The following is a 19,435-nucleotide window of genomic DNA, read 5'->3' as shown; positions in this document are numbered from 1 at the left end:
TGATGACGCCGTAGGACTTGGCTACAGCGAGGACAAAATGATGTTGTTCGTCTGTGGGATGCCAAGATGCCTTCAAATTCAGCTGAATAATGGTTTGAAGTAGAAACCATTCAAATCAACGGCCACAACAAGCGGTGAATTATCCGTGTGCTCCTAGATCTGGATGGACGCGATGAATGGAAAGTAGCGTCGAGACGCGTGCCAGAGATGCGTGGCGTGTCACCAACGACAAAACTCTAAAGAAAAAAAAAACAAAGACGCGCCTAACATTTTTCCCTTCCCGTCAGCCGGAGAGCATATTCCGCTCAGTGACACTGCCGTAGGTCTAATTGGAACGTCTACGGACAAAAGCTTGCAAACGAAATGGAATGTTATCGGGCTAGTGTTCAAGAAAAAAGTTTGTATCAGACATGCACCAGACATCACTGATCACGGCATGCTACATGAGCAGGAAAACCATAAACGCCAAACAACTTCTCCAGTTTGTATCAGGCAGTGTTCGAGAAAAAAGTTTGTAGCAGACATGTACCAGACATCTCATGTCCTCTAACAAAACAGCGAGGGAACAAAAAACAGGAAGGAGCTCGCGATCTCCATGGTTCACAGCATATTACTAAGTATATAACATCCTGGGGGCAAATACAAAGTTTAAGAACACAATGCCTTAATATTCATAACAAGACGACAGCAAACTAGCATTGTCATTTCTCCTTCAGGATGTATAGGATCATAATGTAAACTAAACATGCCACAGGGACTCTGCGCCTAGGACTGGTCCTAAATCCAGGTGCAACTCTTCAGCAGCTTGACCCAAAGTGCCCTGAAAACAAAGCATTTCCCAAATGGTCAGTAGGTCAGATTGTGTCAGCAATTCAGCACTAAATTATAGTAAACCAGGAAAAATAATTCCTGAACATTGCACCCCCTTCAGAAGGAACAATCCTGCAAATACAAAAAAAAGAAGATGCAACTTCAATAACATGCATCACAAGATGTAACACCAAGTAATTTAAGTAGAAGCTCCAACTCAAATACCACCCAGTTCAAGCTTCACATGCATATGGATGACGACATATGGACAAGTACATCCAGCCTGCCAATGCGTTTGCACATCAGATCCTTCTTTTGCAGAAAGACATCAGGAAAAACAAGATGAAAAGAAGGAACACGACAGTGACCAATTACTGCTTGCTACAGCACTGCTCAGTCGTTAACAACACTTCGGTGCCAAACGCGCTGCCTACAGACTAGGGCCAGCTAGTGATGCACATATCTAGATAGCCTTGACAGCTCACAGAACAATGAAAGATGTCATACGAATAGTATCATCGTTTTAAGTAAACACCACAGCAATAATCACCCAAGGGTTATCTGTAAAAGAAAAATCACATAAGGAATAGTACAGCATGAGAAATCAATTAAAACATAGCAGCAATCTTAAAACATACCATGAGACTTGAGCATCTAAGAAAATAAATTACAACCACACATCTAAGGATACAAACTTATCAGGTGAAAATAATTCTTTTAATAATCATAGCATGCAGAAAGTTGGAGTAAGCAAGACTCACGTTAATCAGACAAACATTGCCAGCTCGGGCCGGCTAAAGATGTTATCCCCATCATCCTCCAGTGCAGGATATGAAGCAACAAGCGCATCCTGTGCACCAATGTATAGAGAGTTGTAGATCTTCCAATACACTTCTCGCACTTTCCTTGCTGGATGGAAGAGACCTTGCAGGCAATAATTCAAAATCACAGCTGCACCTAGTGCAACCCTCATCCCCTCAATCGCCTCCATGACAGCATTTATGACGTGGGGAGATGTCTCAAAAATGTTGGGCCACACATAGTTGAGCAGATGGACAAGAGCATCCTCACATCCCAAGCCAGCAACGCCTAGAGCCATGTGCTTAACAGCAGAGGCAGCAGTCTGCCGGTGAACCAGATCTCTATCCATGAGGGCATCTTCAAGTAAGGGAGTGACAGCATATATGTAATCTTTGCCCATTTCACCTATATACTCAAACAGGAAAGAGAGGGACTTCAGGACACCATTTTGGACGTTGAGCTCTGGGACCCGGTACTCGTTCATAAGGGCAGGCAAAACTGTGAAAGGTGAGCAAGTTTCAGCAACTATAGCAATCGCTACAGTTGTGCAAACACGGTTTTGACGCTCCTGCACCTTCAAGTTATTCAACAGGGTTGCTAACACATCCTGAGGTCCAATAGCCTTAGCAATATAACCAAATGTGTTCACAGTGGCTCTCCTAATACCCTTCTTGTGAGCCTTCAACATTTCAAGCAGCTCAAAACAAATCCTCATCCATTCCCTTGCTGGCACAAATTCTGCTCCACGATCAGCAATCCTACCAACAAGATCAATGCAGTTCTCTTGGACCTTCTCATGCCTGTTCTTCAAGATGGGGGTCAGACGAGGAAGAAGATCCTTGATTGGGGGAGTCATTTTAGTCATACCAATGACATTGACGATAGCCTTCAAGGCTCCAAGAATTGAACCCAACACTTCAGGATACTCCTCTCCTAAGTACTCATACAGCACAACACCCAAGTGACCCATGAGCTGCTCCTCCTGGCACTGCTTCATGACAATGGCTATCCTGGAGATTAGATCAGCAGCTTGCTGCCTAACTTTTGCGCTCTTGTTGTTCAAACGCCACTTGATGGTACCACAAATCTGAGGAAGGTAAGGCTTAACTCTCTGTCCAAGTGCATTAACCACAGCTCCAAAACCATTAAGCATAACATTTGCGTCATCACTTGTCTGCTCTTGGAAAGCATACAGAATACCATCAATAAGCAGCTCCTCTAGACGAGCATCAATATCTGAAGCGCCCAAGTTGGCCACCACCTTCTCAATTGTTTCCATCACCATTCTTCTGTAGGGCTCGCTTTCATCTTTCAGATCCTCAACAACCCTCCCAACAATATCAGCAACTCCAACCTTATTCGCCATCTCCACTGTAGTCTCCACAAGTTGCTTATAGTTCCTACGATCTAGAGCCATTCTCCTAACCCAGAAGTGCTTGAAGAAATCAGGAAGGATGTCATTCCGGATATAATCAGCCTCCACACCCTCTGTGCTGACACACTGCTTCACGACCTTGAGGACAATCTTCTTCATCTCTTCATCTGGTGACTGGAACTCCCTAATAAGGACCTGCATCACCTCCTTTGTGTAGTAACTAGCATACAGAGCGTCCATCAAAGGGATGATGAAACCAATGGCCTTCAAGAAGGCAGCAAGGACCTTCCCACGGTGAGATCTGATACCCTTCCACAAAGGCTTCAAAACAGTATCAAAGCTTTCTATGCCGTAGGGTGCAGCAGCCTCAGCTAGTGCAGCAAGAGAAAGGGCGGTAATGGTCCGCACTTTCTGGTTCTCATCGCTCAGACCATGCTCAATGATCTCAACTAGTGACTTGAGATGTGGCAGAACAGCGCAGCCCATGAGAATAGCAATCTGCTGAACGATTTTGATACCAGTGTGCCGAGCCTGCCAAGACTTCTTACTCTGACAGACAGCCTTCAAGAATGGTAGGAGCGCGGGGATACCCAAAGCAGATGCCACCACACTGAACGCCCTAGCAGTGGTGTTTCTGACATACTCATCAATGTTATCAATATCCGGCCGCATGGCAGCAATCATAGTGGCAAGACCAGCTGCTTTGCTAAGATTTGAGATGATCTCCCGGCCCTCAACACGAGCGTAGTAGTCCTCATCAATCAGCAGTGGCTCAATAACCACAAGAATCTTGTGCACAAATGGACGGACCAGCTCATCCAGCTTATATAGCACCCTATCAATGACCTTCACCAGAAGATGCCGCTCCTGGTCCTCCAATGTTGGCTGCATGAGTAAGGGCAGGATCTTGTTGAACAGTGGTCCAGCACCGAATTCCCGGGCTTTGTCTGTCAGCTGCCGAAGTGCTGTTTTACGCTGTGGGGGTGTGCCATTCTTCACTTTGAGCAATAGTTTCATGATTTTCCTCTCTTTCTGCTCCTCCGGCGATAGCTGCTCCTCCTCTTCCTCATTCAGCAAAGTTCCAAAGTATTGGTAATCCTCTGGCTTCATGAGCGGTAAACCACCGACCTCCTTGGGCACATCAAAATGCTGCCCACGATTCTCTTCTGGAATAGCATAAAGTGGTGTTCCCAGAGGTGTTGGTGTTGCAAGAAGCTTCCTTGCCGGGGTCCTTATAGGCTGGTAGGAAGCTGGAGGCTCAAGAATCTTGTACCCCTCCTGCGGGAACATGGCGTCAAGCTCCTCATCAGTGAGAGGCCTGTTCCTCTCCTCAATGTCCCGCTCCCACCGCATGAGCTGGTACTGCTCTGGAGTCATCGGGCCACGAGCAATCTGGCTAGGAGTTGGCGTGGCAAGGTTCTCTGCACCAAATGGCGTCGGTCCAGGAGTATAGCCAGCAGGTGTCGCGGCACCAAGACTACCAGGGGTGGCACTCCCCATACTCGCCGGCGTCTCATCCCACCTTGATCTCTGCTTCTTACCAGGGGTTGGTGTGACACCACCAGGCAGCTTTGGAGTAGCATCCCAAGCCCCAGAAGGAGTTGCACCCGGGGTAACACCACCAGCTGCAGGCGTTGCATCAGCATCAGCCATCCTCCCTGGAGTCGGCGTCTCATCCCATCTATTCCTTCTCACAGAGGGTGTGGCATCTCCAACACGTCCAGGTGTTGCGTCCCAACGCCCAATCCCAGGAGTTGCATCAGGGGCGTCCCAGTCCGACGATGTCTTTGCCTTCTTGGCCCCAGAACCAGCATCGCTGTCCTGCGACTGATCCCACCTGTTGCGCCGCTTCGTGGTGGCAGCAGGCTGCTCGGGAGCAGCAGCCTTGTTCTCCTTCTCCTTCTCCTCCTCTTCCTTCTTCTTCTTCGCAATCTCCCGCAGCAGGTCCTCCTTCTTCTTCTGCAGCGCCGCATCGCGCATGACATCCGCGTAGGTCCGCACCGAGGGGTCCGGGGTGGCCTCCCCGGCAGCGAACGGGTCATGGCGCTCCGGCGAGATGATCTGGTTGAGGCGGCGGCGCCGGTAGTCGTCCTCGCGGTCGATGATGCGCTGGGACCTCTTGGGCAACCCGTCGTCGTCGGCCGAGCGCGGGAGGTCGGCGGCGGCGATGGCGTGGCCCGTGTAGGCCGCGAGGCGGCGCGGCGCGGGGTTGGCGGCCTCCGTGTCCTCCTCCGCGGCGTCGTCCTCGGACGCCGGGATGGAGGTGTCGTAGCCGGCGAAGCGGTTGGGGTCGGCGCCCCCGCCGCCGTAGAGGTCGGTGTCGAAGGTGACGGAGGAGACGGCCATGGGCGCGCCGGCCGCCAGCGCCTCCTCCATCTTGCGCCGTTCCTCCTGCGTGCGCGCGATCTCCGCCTCGACGTCCATGGCGGCGGCGCGGGCGCGAGCGCGGGCGAGCTAGGGTTTGGTGGACGAGATTGGGGAAGGGGACTATTGGAGGAGAGGCCACGAGGCGTGTCCTGCCCCCGAGTGCCCCGCCATCAGAATCCACTAATACAAATCCCGGATATTTTTTCTTTCTTCTCCTATCCGGCTATATATCCCACTCGCCATTTTTTCCGATAGCAGACAATACGTCTAGAAAAAAGAAAACACGAGCTCCGCTACTTGCTGCCGCCACGCTCATCTTCCCCGCTCCACCGATCAGGCCGCCACCGCCTCCGCCCTCCGATTCGCCGTTGCCGACAAAGCCAACCTGCTATACAGCCCGTCTCACGCCCGATCCGTCGCCCTCGAGGTGTCGTCTCCTCTATCCATAGGCAAAGCAGCTAGTAAAATCTGATTTCGAGCGAGGAGCGCGTCGCCGGCGATGCTCTGCTCCGGCCGCATGCTTGCCTGCAGTGGCTTCGGGGCCGGGCGGCTCCGGCCGCTGCGCGCCCACGCCGAGCGGCTGCGCCCGCTGCTGCCCGCCCGCAGGTGGCGCGTGGCGGCCTCCGCAGCGGCGTCCGGTGGCACCCCCGACCTGCCGTCCTCGTCGCCTACACCGCCGTTCGGGGTCGGAGACGACCAGGCCGTTTTGTCGCCAGGGTAAAAATGCTATCTCGCGAGGAGTTGGTAGTTTCGCTGCTTGGCTGTTGCTTGTGAGCTTGTGATCGAACCATCCTGTTTTCCGTGGGCGTGCTGCTGCCCGCGAGCACGCCTACCTTTTTGCAGATTTACCGGTTTAGACTCAGGAGTAGGCTTCTGAGTCTCGATTAGTCATGACCTTGTTGCTTAGCGCAGCTTCTGATGTATCGATCAAGTACAAATTGAATATGTCGGGTCAACTTAGGTCTTTCTGTTGGATCTAACTGATGAAATGCTGTCCTTGAACTATTGATGAATATATTCTAGTCTTGTACATGTAGCAATAGCAATCTGGTGTGGTTTTCTGTTGGAAGGAGCTACTTTTGGGAAGGAGCAATAGCATTGAACCCTGCCTGGCTTGGCTTGCAGGTTTTGCATCATTGAGGGACCTGAGACAGTACAAGATTTTGCAAAGCTGGATTTGCAGGAGATTCAGGATAACATTAGGAGCCGCCGAAACAAGATTTTCTTGCATATGGAGGAGGTGTGTTTACTTTGTCTTCTTTGTTATATACATATTACTGTCTTAAATTGTAGCTTTGGAAGCTTGGCATGTATGGAATTGTTTGTCAAAAGAGATAATACTTAAAAAAATGGTACCATCATATGTTACTGCCACACAATTAAGGTTGAATGGTCACATCCAGTGATCCAGAGCTAGGACAAACTAGTCGCGCTTTATTTGAAATTAGACTCAAGTATAGTGTAGTTGGGTATATGTTTGCTGTTGTGATAGCGAATCTTTCTTCTAGGCATCCATGTTATAGTGAGCTGAACTGGAGACATCCACTGATCTTTGCATGTGCATGTCTTGTGGATCTTATTGCACTATATACCTCAGATTGAGTTCTCCTAGTTACAGCTTCTAGTGAATTCTGGTTGTAGTGGTGCCAAAGGCTGTATCATATTCTCTTTTTTTGGCCTTTTATATCTTTAGTTTTCATTTGTCTTGTTCATAGATTCGCCGGCTGAGGATACAACAAAGAATAAAAAATGCAGAACTCGGAATTTCAGTTGAAGAACCTGATCGGGAGCTTCCTGATTTTCCATCATTTATTCCATTCTTGCCTCCGCTGGTACGTATTTGTTCCTTTTCTACATTTGATTGACACTACGATGCATGGTTGTTTACTGAGGTACCAAAATTTTACTTTGTGTGTACAGAGTGCAGCTAATCTAAAGGTCTACTATGCTACATGTTTCACCCTCATTGCTGGGATAATGGTGTTTGGTGGTTTTCTTGCACCAATAGTAAGTTACAATTCTCAATTTTGTAATTACCGATGTTGCCATTATTGGTTATATTGTCGTACAAAATGCATAGGTTCTTAACAACTTAATGTGCTCTGTGCAGCTGGAACTTAAACTCGGTCTAGGCGGCACATCTTATGAAGACTTCATCCGCAGCGTTCATCTGCCCATGCAATTGAGGTAGGACCACTATTCCGTTGCCCACTAATCTATTATAAGAAACATCTAGCTGGGGAAATTAAGACTGATATACCACAACTACTTTGTTTCTCTCTTCATTTGTCTACCTGCACTGCAGTCAGGTAGATCCCATTGTAGCATCGTTCTCAGGCGGAGCGGTTGGAGTTATCTCCGCCCTAATGGTTGTTGAGATAAACAATGTGAAGCAGCAGGAGCATAAACGGTGCAAATATTGTTTAGGAACCGGTAAGTTTTCCTCACCAAAGCTTTATCTTGCTGGTAATGAACATTGTTTCTAGGGAGGATTCCGTATGTCACTAATCTTTCTGCAGCTATATGGTCCAAGATTATCTGTCCTGGCCTGAAGCCATGTTGAAGACTGAAATGGATTGTAAAGTTCGTTGCTTTCAGTTTTAGTGCAGCTAGAAGACGTTGACACTTGGATTATAATACTAGGATGAATTTTAATGCATAGTTACATGATGTCTGTAAGCTGAATTTACTGTTTGTTTGGGCATTAAGAGTTCCATGTTCATGGCTGTAGGATACCTTGCCTGTGCCCGCTGTTCAAGCACAGGTGCCCTTGTGCTCACAGAGCCGGTTTCGACGTTCAGTGATGGTGATCAGCCTTTGTCGGCACCAAGGACAGAGAGATGCCCGAATTGCTCAGGCGCAGGAAAGGTAAGTTGGCTTCTTACACGCTGATCCATTTCTCAATGCAGACTCTGATCATCACACATCAATCAATTGTGTAAATTTCAGGTGATGTGCCCAACATGCCTCTGCACTGGAATGGCAATGGCAAGCGAGCATGACCCTCGGATCGATCCCTTTATTTGAGGCATGCCCAAGTCCAGGAACTCTTGTACCCTGTGGAAGCTGCTTGTAGATAATAGCATCGACAAACGAATCACGGATACGCCGAACCTGAATCGACTGCTGGCATGTGTAGCACAGCACCACGCCATATTCGATCCTTGTACGGTATATACGAATAGGATTGAACTGAAGAATGCAGAGGTGTATGTTGTCCGAAAGAATAAATTGTGTTTTGCATTGTACTTAGTACTAGAATTTGTATGGTTTATCCAATGCTAATGATTCAATATCACGGTTCACGAATGAATTCGGTTACTTACTCATGTAGTACGTGTTCTTACATCCTGAGAAAAAAAAACTTGGTGGTCGATGCCATTGATGCTCTCCTTGAGCTGGCGCGCCATTGATGCTCTCTTGACTCTTGAGCCGGTGTTTCAGCCGTGCTTGAATCTACACTATCTCCAGCTGGTTAGCGACTGAGACGATGTGCAGGTGCAGCCAGAAAAATGTAAGTAGTGTTAACATGTCACTTAGCCATTCAACTCGAGACAATGCTGCATCGTAGCGTCTCCTTTGGTCTTCCGAGTTCCGAGTTCCAACCAGACACTGCTCAACGACGGCTAACCGTGTGTTTGGTTGAAGGGTAGGGTCCAACCCGTATGGGTTGAACCTCTTTTTCTGATGTTTGGATGGAGGTTGGAGGGGGTTGGGTCCGACCCGGATGGGAATATTCGGCTCAAATCCGGGTCGGACTCGCCCGCCAAAATCCAGCGGACGAGTCCTACCCCCGTTTCCTCCGTCTGGGTTCCGTCTTCACTCTTCACCGCGGGCGACGGGCGGACGACTGGGCGAGGCCGGGGCGACGGCCACGGCGACGGCGAAGGCGACGGGCGGAGGAGGCCGAGGCGACGTCGACGGGCGGCGGAGGCCGGGGCCACGGCGGCAGGGCGGGCCGCGGCGGCGGGCAGAGGAGGCGGGCCGGCCGCGGCGGAGGGCGAAGGAGTCGGGGCCGGCCGCGGCGGCGGCGGGCGGAGGAGGCCAGGCCGGCCACGGCGGCGGGAGGAGGAGGAGGTGGGGCCGGCCGCGGCGACGGCGAACGGAGGAGGCCGAGGCGGGCGGAGGCCATGGCGAGCAGAGGAGGCCGGGGCCGGCGAGCGCCGCAGGGCAAGGCGGAGGAGGCCACAGCAGGCGGCCGGATCTGGTGAAGGCGGAGGAGACCGGGGTGGAGGCTTCGGCGGGGCCGCGCAGCCCGGCCGGCGGCGGGGGGCCGAGCGCAGGCCGTCGGGGGCCGCGCAGCGTGGCCGGGGGCGGAGGAGGCCGGCGGCGGGGGGACGACGAGCTGCGCGGCATGCGCCCCCCTCTCGTCGGGCTGAGGAAGAAGATAAGAGAGAGAAAAAAAGAAAAAGAAAAAGAAAAAAGTGAGATGTTGACAGGTGGGGTCCATTGGTGGCAAGTGGGACCCTCATTAACGGTGTTATCATGCCATCCAACCCGTATTCTCAATGTCTTTAACCAAACATGAAATGGGTTCACTACGTCCCCAAAATCAGAAGTACAACCAAACAATGGATGGATCGGATCCGTTCCCAAAATCCGGGTTGGATCCAACCCAACTCATTAATCCCGCAACACACACGGTAAGTGGTTCGTGTGGCTACCAAATAGTTCCCGGTTCCGCCGCCTCCGATTCCAAAATCGCAGCGGGCCGGACCTGCACTTGAACCGTTGAGCGCGGCGCTCCGACCCCCCATCGACTCGGCCGGCGTGTGTCCAGCCGGAGCCGATCCGATCCAGGCAGCCGCTGGTGGGTTCAAGGCGCCGATGGACGCGCTCATGGCGAACTACGCGTCCGACTCCGACTCCGATGGCGGCGAGCCGGCGGCCGTCCCCGCCGGCGATCCGGAGATTCCGGAACCTTCGGCCTTGCTCCCTCCGCCTCCCCTCGAACTCCTCCAGCCCCCCAACTTCGTAGGCATGATTCCTCGCGCCCCCTTCTCTTCGAGCATTCGCTGCTGATGCGCTGACGGTATCTGGGGACTGTGCCCACCTGTTGTTGCAGATTACTCAGCGATGGCGCAAGGGAGTCGCGTCCGGAGCTTCCCCCATGTGGAAGGCAACTACGCTCTGCATGTCTACATCCCTGGTCTGTGCTTTTCCTTGTTGGCCGCGCTAGACATTGTTGTCATCCTGCGATGGGCATGTGCAATAAGATATCTAGGATCAAATTCATAGGTTCGATCCTAGCTCAACCTGGTTGTTCTGGCTCAATGAAACGAATTAGGAAGAATTTGACAATAAAAACTTAGCAACATACACTTCTACGACTACACTAAAACTACAACAGGGAGGTCTGCTACTCCCTGTATTAGCCGTCAAGTTTGGCTTCAAATTGTGCTCATCGTATGATGCTACTGCTGCAGTTTTTACTGAACTCACTTGTAGAGCTAGAATTGCGACCCTTTTTTCAAAAAAAAAAAACTAGAACTGCTCCTCACTTATATGTAGCTATGTCTTATGCAGTTTTCATACCTTCTGATGCAAAGAAACAGCTGGCCCTTGCTATGAAAAGAGCTGCATCTCTTGTGCCGGATCTTTATGCTGTTGATGCAGACTATGCACTTTCTGAGTTGTGCAAAGATGAACATAAGCTTGAGAAAGTGCTTCTGAGCAGGGAGTTTCATGTAAGCTTAGGAAGACCTGTTGCAGTTCAGGTGCATCAAATTGACTCCTTCATTGCAATGCTTCGCCAAAAGTTCCAGTCACAACAACAGTTAGTCATCTCTTAAGAACTTCGCTGCTTAGTGACTTATAGTTTGTCCCCACTGTGGATGCATTACCCTGTACAGGATTCTAGTTGCCCAGTATACTTTATTGTACTTTTTTGTCTCGTTGTCACTGATGGTGATGCTTTATACATGTGGAATGAAGGTACTGGATGGAGTTCAATAAGTGGGAGCACTTTGTCAATGACGATTGTACACGGTCGTTTCTTTCACTAGAAGTTACAAGAACTGGTTTGCCGGAGGTATTTACAGTATATGTCTGCACCTTCTTGTGTTTATATGCACTATGGGTCTATGGTTCAATTTGTCTTCCTAGTGTCTTGTCTTATATTGAATTTTCATGAGATGAGAACCTTATGGAGTGCACTCTTTGCTTATTACCCTCAATTTTCCTTGCAGATAAGTAAGCAGATACTTATGGTAGATGAAATATATCGATTGCATGGTCTTCCTGAGTTTTACAAGGTAATTGATATTTAAGTTGTGCATTCTTTGTGTTCGATGAGTGATAAGATAATATGGAACGTGTAGCTTTCCTTGATTTCACATAACTTCATATGAACAGATAAATCTAGCACCTTGTTCGTAAATAAAAGCAAGGAACTTCAATTGCCAATTCATCCGTAGTTCCTTACGGTGGAATTGTCTGACATGTACCTAAGGCCAATGGGATGCAAAAAAGGAAGCTGGTATTTTTTTTATGTATATCTAATAGTAGTTGGGTTTGAATATCAGTACATACTACGTGAAGAAATAATTAGGAATCTCTGTGAGACTAAAATGACTAGAACTTCATAAAAATACTTCTAATATTGTCACCAAATTTAAACAAAATTATTTAACTATCATCTGATCATTTGGCAGAATCCACGGCCACATATTTCGTTGGTGTGGGCATTGGGTGATATCAGCGGCAAACTGAAGCAGGCAATAAAGGACATTGAAAAATATCAGAGCAGTATGACCTCATTACAAAAATGTAATGTTCGATGCAAGTTCAGTCGTGTAGTTTGTAAAGTAGGTAAGAAGGTGCATGATATCTGTAAAGTTGCAGATTGAAACACACATGAATTACAATTTCTGAAGCTTTGAGGTACTGACATCTGTTAGTTCGGGTCAATTCTCGTGACTGAAACAGTAAAATACAAAGTTATGTTCTTCGGCACATTGACATTACTGTTAAATTTTTCCATGAAATTCACACATTGATCACAATGATAAAGAGCTCTAATGAAATACAGTAATAGCTATGGTACAAAAAAAAGACCAAACTGTGTGATTCTGCTACCTTGTTTAGCTCTCCCCAACTAGAATTCCTTATATAACACCCACTTCTGCTGAGTTCAACTGAGCAAATACAAATGGACCTGATCAACACAGCCCTCTGAATCTGCTTCCTTGACTGTTCCTGGCGATGACCATGCATGTGGCTGTAGCATCGTGTGAATTAATGATAATAAATAGTTACAAATGTCAAATGCTCAACAGGTTGATATCCTGGAAAGAGCAGAGACACAGAAATTTGACAAATGGAACAGGCAGAGGAGATGGCCAATTCTTACTGTCGGATACTGAATTAGCAATTACCTGCCCACTCACAATTTACTGAGGATATTTGGCGAGTCACTTTGTGTACTCTAGTTCTTAGTTAAATGAAAGGCATACTGATGCCATTATGCCAATATCTCAATAAAAATGGTAATCAGCGAGTGCAGCTTTGTTCAGTGAGTGCCAATATCTCTATCCTTGCCCGTACATTCTAGGCTCTACTGTACGGTAAACTTTTTCACCTGCTCATGTAAATGGCACGAGATTGTTCAGTTTCGTTACATAAGAATCATAAATTCAAAAGAACATTTGGTAGCATCATCCAAAATTCCAAATCATGTAACAGAAATGCAAGAAGTGTTAAAACTGCAGATGGTACTACTTGTTAATAAAGACATTGAAAAGACCAGCTAGGATAAATAGCTGTGTTCTGTGCATATCATATTCATCAATGCACCAGAATGGAAAATTAGAAAGAATGCAATTGCAATCAATACTAAGTGACACAATGAACATAATCCACTTCGCAGGTTTAGCCACAGATCATCTAATGGTGCTGTGTCATGATGAACTTCTAGGCCATCCTGTTTGGCTCCAGCTTGGAACGCTAATGGATCTGAGGCCTTAGAGCACAAAAAATCCACCAAATTTCCCTGGCAGCAACAGCATCTCGATAGTATGTCATCTGTTTTAGGGTTCATCATCGATTTCTTCCGTTCTGTTTCATATTATGAGGTATCTGGACATGTAGTGTTCTTCTCCATCTCTCCTGCATCCACAGAAAAGAACACAACATCATGACTGGTACTTCAAACAATTAAAATGAAAATTACTAGCACGGCGTGATGTACAGATGGTTAGTAGTCATCTGTACTGCACGTACTTATCAAGGACACACATCTTCTTCTAAACTTACAAGTTTCAATAAAAGAACAATAAAGCAGGAATGGGTAGCATATAAACAACATCTACATTATCAAAATGTAAGACAAATAACAATAAACACACACAATGAAGACAGAATCTACTGCGCAAATAATAAGATTGAAAATATCAGAATCTTCACTTACCAGATGACCCGTCGGTTTGATTATCAACGTAAATCTTTACAAACAATTTTTTGAGGTCGTCACGGGCAGTCATTTCTTCCAAAATCCTATCAGTGAATGTTAGTTCTGGTGGTAAGTCACCGTGCTCCGCTTCTTTTGAAAAGAGCAATTTAGACATGTGCTCCTTCTTAGCTTGTCTGTCATATTTGCTCTTCTCTGCTGTGCCTTCTGCAATTAGATTGTATGTGTACACAATCTTCTCCTGACCAATTCTGTAAGCTCGACCGATCGCTTGCCTTCCAACTGAAGGGTTCCACACGACATCAAGTAGAACCACACGTGATGCCCCAATAAGTGTAATGCCTTCACAGCATGCCTTTGTTGATGCAAGCATTACCTTGGCCTTGCTTTTCATGTTATTGAAAGCCTCCATCATGGTTTGGCGATTTTTAACCAGGACGTTTCCACTCATTAACAGGATCTCTTTGCCTTCAGCCCAATTGAACCTTGCCTTCAGCTGCTCCATGATCAAGGACAATGGATCAAGATATTGACTGAATACGAGCACCCTCTCATTTAACGCTTCACAAAGATTGACAATCTCCAAAACAAACCTCGTTTTAACCCCTTCAGATGGACAGGACCGTAAACTCTCTAGCTTGGACTTGTCCACCATAGACTCCTCCTCCTCAGACAATTTTGCTCTGGCAATGAGGGATGGATGTATCGATGCAAGTGAGATCTTATATTCCCCCTCAAGACCTATTGCCATAGTCTTCTCCATACATGCGATCACTTCTTTCTGATAAGGAAGAGGGTTCAGAATCACAACGGATTCTCTCAGTCCTGGCAGAGACTTCTGAAGAAATTTACCACTATGGATGTGCACAACAGGGTCGAGTTTTTTCCTTATTTGATCTATGTTTGCCTTTGTGATGTCACTCAATCTCAATGAAGTCCAGAAATCTTTTCCCTCACCCTTCTCCAAAAGAATTGCATCCTTTGGCCTGACAAGACACAAGGTGTTATAAAGCTCCTCAAAGTTGTTTTGGAACGGAGTCCCCGACAGAATTATTCGTTTTTCAGTGCGGACTTCTCTAAGAACCTTCCAGATAAGGCTTTTCTTGTTCCTTGGCGTGTGCCCTTCATCAAGGACAAGCAGGTCAGGTTTCTCAAGAAGGAGCTTTGTCACCTTATCCCCATCCATGCCTTCATCATTCACTAGCTTCCTGAAAAGCGAGTAGCTCACACCAATTATGCTGGTACCATTCATCCAGGACCCTAGCTTCACCAATCTCCTATAATTTTGATCCATTTTTTCTGTCAATAACCTCCGATGAAAAGTTCCATTCTTTGCAGCCTGTTCTTGGATGGTCTTATCTTCACTCCAGTTGATCTCAGTGGAATTCAGTACATGAAAAGGGAGCTTCACCTTCCATTTCCTGAACTCCTTCTCCCATGTAGATAACATCCCCCTTGGAGCAATGATCACGGGGCTACAGTGCGGGAAGACCTCAAGGTAGGATTGAACAAATGTGATTGCTAGTCGGGTCTTTCCTGTTCCAGGGGCATGAGAGATAACACAGCCACCTCCATCAGTGTTCGCGTTGTGCTTTAACTGTTCAATTGTAGTACCTCCTGCCAGCTTAGTCCACATGAACTCAAATGCATCCTGCTGGTGTGGAAACATGTCTTCCTTGACCCCAGGAATGAGATCCCAGACTGAACCAGATTTGTGACCACCAAAATTGCATGGTACCTCACGTCCATTTGATACCAGCACATCATTTTCTTCAAAAAGATTGAGCATTTCCTTACACATCCAGTCCAACTCAGGTTCAATTGCTGATTCCCTTTCTGCAGAAAATTTCCCCTGTTGGACAAGGAAAGTAAATTTAATCTTAATAAGGAAATTGGTGCTACCTAGCGAGGCATAATCAGGTCTTTGTGAAACATGTTGTATACTAGTATTGAACATTTTTCTTACCATAGCAGGAAATACATGTCTGATCTCAAGATCGACAACATTACAATGCTTGCACCGAACTCCTATTTGTTCATCGATAATGAATTCATGCTTCCCGTTTTTGCATGAAGTTTGTTCCACTGGAGGAACTTCTTTCCCATCCTGAGCACAATAATGTAAGCATTAGCCTTTTATTGGTATTGTAAATCAATTGGTGTAAATGAAATTGCGTAATCCACAGAATCCATCAATGCAAGCACTTTTCTGAGAGGAACTCAAACACAATACTACTCCAAACTAAATGCAATATCTGTAAACTCAGAGACCCGTTTATTAGAAACAAAATATAAACCGAATGACATAACAGACGTTAAATACCTCTTCACAAGTGTGAGAACCAATATTCATGGATTCAAAAGCAATGTCATATTCCCTCCACAAATCTTCCTGATACTTGTCATTTTCTGTTTTTTCGTATGGTTCATCCTCATCTCCGAATGAGAACACCAAAGGCAAACTATTTCCAGTTTCTGCAAGATCAGGAACATCTATATGATTCTCCCATTCGGCAAACAAGGAGTTGAGTAGTTCATCATAAGCAGATCTTGCTGCTCGACCGCGCTTCATCCTAATCATACGTGCCTTTCTTTTGAAGGAAATATCAACCCGTGTATTGGCCATGCCCATCGGATTCCGACCATTTGGGCCATTGTATTTGGCACGGCCAGGATTTGAACCATCCTTGCCAACCTGCAGATTGGAAACCCCCTTCTTCAGCCTCCGAAAAGGCTGCCCGGCATCCTTTGCATATGCTGTGTACTCCATAGACTCATCACTACTGGTACTCAGTCTTTTATGCCGTCCCTTGTTTCTTGCCCTTCTGCGCTTTCTTTTGCCAAAAATCCTGGTGCCTTCGTCACTTGATGACATTAGCACTGGCTGAGGCTCTGGTGGTACTACAGTATCCTCTTCAGAATCTGATGTTGAGTCTGGAATATCAATATTGTAAGGTTTACTGAAAGTTCCCCGTCTGAGCAGTTTCTTGTCCTTGCATTTTCGCTTTGATCGTGTCCGCCCTTCAATACCCTTGCCAACAGTCTTGTCTGGGTTTTCAAGCAAATGTATCCCCTCAAAAATCCTTCTCCTGAAGACTCGGGGGCCGTCGGCTCCTGACCTGACACTGCCACCTGCCGTAGCGTTGCTAGGCGTGAATGGCTGCATCTCCTCTGCTTCATCCAATTCCTGCTCATCGTCAGATTCTTCATCTTCATCTTCATCTTCTTCTTGGGCGTCGTAGATGCTATGGCTGTCTTCTTGATTGTCACCTTCGTCCTCCAACAATTCCTTTCCCCCCGCCTCCTCCTCCTCATTATCAGCAACAGCAGCAGAATCTTTGCCTTCTTTGTATTCATCCTCACTATCGCCATGGCCGTCCTGGCTGCTGCTTCTTCCCTCCACATCCTCTTCCTGCTCACGCTCTTGGGCTACTTCATTGGCAGCCCCACTGTCCTCATCGTCATCCACCTCCATCGCCTCCACATCTTCCCCTCTTGTCTGCTCCTGCTTCTGCACCTCCTCTTCATCCTCGTCCTCGTCCTCCTCTGTTTCCTCGGACGGCACTCGAGCAGGATACGCAGCATACTGCACTCTCCCCTGCTGACGCGACCTTGACCGGATCCTGGACCCGACCGTGGTCCCGCTCCAGCTCGCCGGCAAAGCACTGCGGCTCCTCCCGCCACCTCTCGTACTCCCTCCACGCCTCGCCTTGCCGGGGGCACCCCTGGATTCCTCGCTGGGCACGAGGGCCTTCTTATTGGTCGAATGCGACCGGCCACCCGCGCTTCCGCTGCCTGTTTCTCTGGTCTTTGCATCGTCCCTCTTCTTCGAGCTCCTGGCCTCATCAGGCATCCCCACCGCGCGACGCCCAGCCCCTGATGCGCTCGAGCTCCGGTCCAACGCGTGGTTGTCGCCGCGCGCGTCACGCTTGGCTCTGCTGGGGCTGGGGCGCTCTCTCTTCCGTCTCTTCTCCGCGCAGGAGGTTCCGGGCGGCGCAACCGCCGCCAACGCGCGCTTCGCCGCCGGGGATGGAACCCAATCGCTGCCGAAATCGTCGAATGGCTCGTCCTTGACGCGCCTGACGGCACTGCCGCTCCCCTCGACCATCCGGAGCGGCACGGCGCCACGGAACCCGGAATCGTCGTCGTGTTCTTCAGAGATGTCGATAATCTCGGGCTGAGGCCGGGCGGGCGGGCGTGCCGCGGCGCCCGGCGGCGCCGAGGACGGCGCGCGCGGGCTCCGTGCCCGCGGCGACGGCAGCGCGCGGGGGTTTTCTGCCCGCGGCGGGATCGGCACCACCGCGAGCCCCAGCGCCCCCGGACCCAGCGGCCTGAAGGCCGCATCTTCGACGGGCTCCGGCTTGACGAGCTTCAGGGCCTCGCCGCCGCCCGCGATCGCGGCGCCCTTCCCGAGCGCGCGCCCTGCTTGGCCGGCGCCGCCGCCGCCTTCTTCTTCGTCGTCGCTGTCGATGAAGATGGTCACGCGCGGCATCTTTCGCGGGGACCTCCGTTCCCTGCCGACGGCGGCGCGGACGTCGCCGGCGGTGGGGAGACGGAGCGGCGCGGCTCGGCGAGGGGAGGGGAGAAAGAGGGTTTTTGCTCTCGGCCGGGGGCCTGTCTGTGCGCGCGCGTAGAATAGGAAACGGGAGCTGGGAAAGGAAAGGTTTCTCGTGCGCGCTGGGCCCACCTGTCATCGGCGTAACAGCGTGTGGTGGGTTGGCGGAGATCATCACGAGGCTTGCTGGAGGAGCGTGCGGCTGTAGAGTGTATACTGTAGACTGCGGACCCGAGTTGCTCATTCGACGAGCGGGCCTAGATTGCCAGTGTGAGTAGTGTATGAGGAGGACCTGTCTTTTTGGCTTTATTTTGGGTTGCTAGCCATGAAGGCCAGAGCTTTTACTCCTGGTAAGCTGGCCTCAAAATGGCATCCGTAGAACTGGCTGCGGTAGTGGTGGTAAACCCGCAGGTCAACAAGTTTGTGAGTGAATGGTACTATTTCAATGGAAAGCATTGTGTCTAGGGTTTTGTTTAGATGCGTAAATTTTTGGGTGTAAAGTACTATAGCACTTTCGTTTGTATTTGGTAATTATTATCCTATCATAGATTAATTAGGCTCAAAAGATTCGTCTCGCAAATTATAGACAAACTATGTAATTAGTTATTTTATTTAGCTACATTTAATACTTCATGCATGCGTTGAAACATTCGATGTGATGGGAAATCTTGTAAAATTTTGAAATTTTGAAGGTAACTAAACAGGGCCTAAGTTTAAATGTGATCTATAACCAAGGCTTTCAATAGAACACCACCGTCGACTATAGAAAATGGGATCCTCTTTGCAGATGATTCATGGAGACTCTTGATTGCCATGACTCACGAAGAGAGTGTTATGCGAGATGGGCCTACCTAACCCATGTTCCGGAGTGTAGCTCCATACCCCCCAGGACCCCCAGGTGCAGCTCGACACCTCGGAAGACGATAGTTTCATTTGGCCTAAAGGAAAAGTTATGACAGTTATAGAAGTAGATGCTATTAAAAAAAATCCAAACTGATGATATACGCGGTGGTGCATCGCAGCATGGCAGGCTGGTAGAACCGACCAACTCTCTCAATAAAGAGGAAAAGGTATGCAGATCTACCACCTGCTACCTTATCCTGACATGCACACAGGGGCG

At 48.6% G+C, this 19,435-nt stretch overlaps 4 protein-coding genes across 14 annotated transcripts; 2 read left to right on the top strand and 2 right to left on the bottom strand.

Annotated features, from left to right (window-relative positions):
• Window positions 1–461: 461 nt before the first annotated feature.
• LOC120711148 (splicing factor 3B subunit 1-like) lies at window positions 462–5,546 on the bottom strand. Of its 11 annotated transcripts, none has more exons than XR_005690188.1 (4): window positions 1,572–5,546; window positions 1,179–1,371; window positions 1,036–1,093; window positions 462–942 (listed from the first exon to the last, which is right to left on the bottom strand). XR_005690188.1 is itself a non-coding variant. In XM_039996578.1 (2 exons), the coding sequence occupies exon 1, from the start codon at window positions 5,408–5,410 to the stop codon at window positions 1,577–1,579; it is 3,834 nt and encodes a 1,277-aa protein (XP_039852512.1). In that variant the 5' UTR covers window positions 5,411–5,546; the 3' UTR covers window positions 462–1,371; window positions 1,572–1,576. The 11 variants fall into 11 exon arrangements, 4 of the variants coding, with proteins under 4 accessions (XP_039852512.1, XP_039852522.1, XP_039852550.1 ...); XR_005690189.1 differs by having other exon boundaries at window positions 1,039–1,093; window positions 1,572–5,539; XR_005690183.1 differs by having other exon boundaries at window positions 1,036–1,371.
• Window positions 5,547–5,575: 29 nt separating this feature from the next.
• On the top strand, window positions 5,576–8,676 carry LOC120711180 (protein ORANGE, chloroplastic-like). Its single transcript, XM_039996635.1, has 8 exons — window positions 5,576–6,070; window positions 6,479–6,593; window positions 7,069–7,185; window positions 7,274–7,360; window positions 7,464–7,540; window positions 7,659–7,786; window positions 8,085–8,221; window positions 8,303–8,676. Exons 1-8 carry the CDS (start codon window positions 5,853–5,855, stop codon window positions 8,378–8,380), a joined length of 957 nt encoding a protein of 318 aa, XP_039852569.1. The 5' UTR covers window positions 5,576–5,852; the 3' UTR covers window positions 8,381–8,676.
• A 1,376-nt stretch (window positions 8,677–10,052) lies between these two features.
• Window positions 10,053–12,309, top strand: LOC120711140 (U6 snRNA phosphodiesterase-like). Its single transcript, XM_039996565.1, has 6 exons — window positions 10,053–10,331; window positions 10,419–10,502; window positions 10,880–11,129; window positions 11,288–11,384; window positions 11,542–11,607; window positions 12,007–12,309. The coding sequence occupies exons 1-6, from the start codon at window positions 10,181–10,183 to the stop codon at window positions 12,199–12,201; spliced, it is 843 nt and encodes a 280-aa protein (XP_039852499.1). The 5' UTR covers window positions 10,053–10,180; the 3' UTR covers window positions 12,202–12,309.
• Window positions 12,310–13,048: 739 nt separating this feature from the next.
• LOC120655661 (SNF2 domain-containing protein CLASSY 3-like) lies at window positions 13,049–18,252 on the bottom strand. The gene is made up of 4 exons (XM_039933608.1): window positions 16,084–18,252; window positions 15,727–15,867; window positions 13,761–15,612; window positions 13,049–13,459 (listed from the first exon to the last, which is right to left on the bottom strand). Exons 1-4 carry the CDS (start codon window positions 18,250–18,252, stop codon window positions 13,419–13,421), a joined length of 4,203 nt encoding a protein of 1,400 aa, XP_039789542.1. The 3' UTR covers window positions 13,049–13,418.
• Window positions 18,253–19,435: the final 1,183 nt, after the last annotated feature.

The sequence above is a fragment of the Panicum virgatum genome, chromosome 1K, assembly GCF_016808335.1.
Source record: "Panicum virgatum strain AP13 chromosome 1K, P.virgatum_v5, whole genome shotgun sequence".
Lineage (NCBI taxonomy): Eukaryota > Viridiplantae > Streptophyta > Magnoliopsida > Poales > Poaceae > Panicum > Panicum virgatum.
This window is presented reverse-complemented; position numbering and strand designations above follow the sequence as displayed.

Excerpts from the sequence above, each read along its gene's own strand:
- LOC120711180 (XM_039996635.1), top strand. The coding sequence starts at position 5,853 with ATGCTCTGCTCCGGCCGCATGCTTGCCTGCAGTGGCTTCGGGGCCGGG. Across the intron at positions 7,186-7,273 it reads TTCCATTCTTGCCTCCGCTG|AGTGCAGCTAATCTAAAGGT; the intron begins GTACGTATTTGT and ends TTGTGTGTACAG. Across the intron at positions 7,361-7,463 it reads GTGGTTTTCTTGCACCAATA|CTGGAACTTAAACTCGGTCT; the intron begins GTAAGTTACAAT and ends TGCTCTGTGCAG.
- LOC120655661 (XM_039933608.1), bottom strand. The coding sequence starts at position 18,252 with ATGCCGCGCGTGACCATCTTCATCGACAGCGACGACGAAGAAGAAGGC. Across the intron at positions 15,868-16,083 it reads GTTCTCACACTTGTGAAGAG|GATGGGAAAGAAGTTCCTCC; the intron begins GTATTTAACGTC and ends TATTGTGCTCAG. Across the intron at positions 15,613-15,726 it reads GACATGTATTTCCTGCTATG|GGGAAATTTTCTGCAGAAAG; the intron begins GTAAGAAAAATG and ends CTTGTCCAACAG.
- LOC120711140 (XM_039996565.1), top strand. The coding sequence starts at position 10,181 with ATGGACGCGCTCATGGCGAACTACGCGTCCGACTCCGACTCCGATGGC. Across the intron at positions 10,503-10,879 it reads TCTGCATGTCTACATCCCTG|TTTTCATACCTTCTGATGCA; the intron begins GTCTGTGCTTTT and ends TGTCTTATGCAG. Across the intron at positions 11,608-12,006 it reads GTCTTCCTGAGTTTTACAAG|AATCCACGGCCACATATTTC; the intron begins GTAATTGATATT and ends ATCATTTGGCAG.
- LOC120711148 (XM_039996578.1), bottom strand. The coding sequence starts at position 5,410 with ATGGACGTCGAGGCGGAGATCGCGCGCACGCAGGAGGAACGGCGCAAG.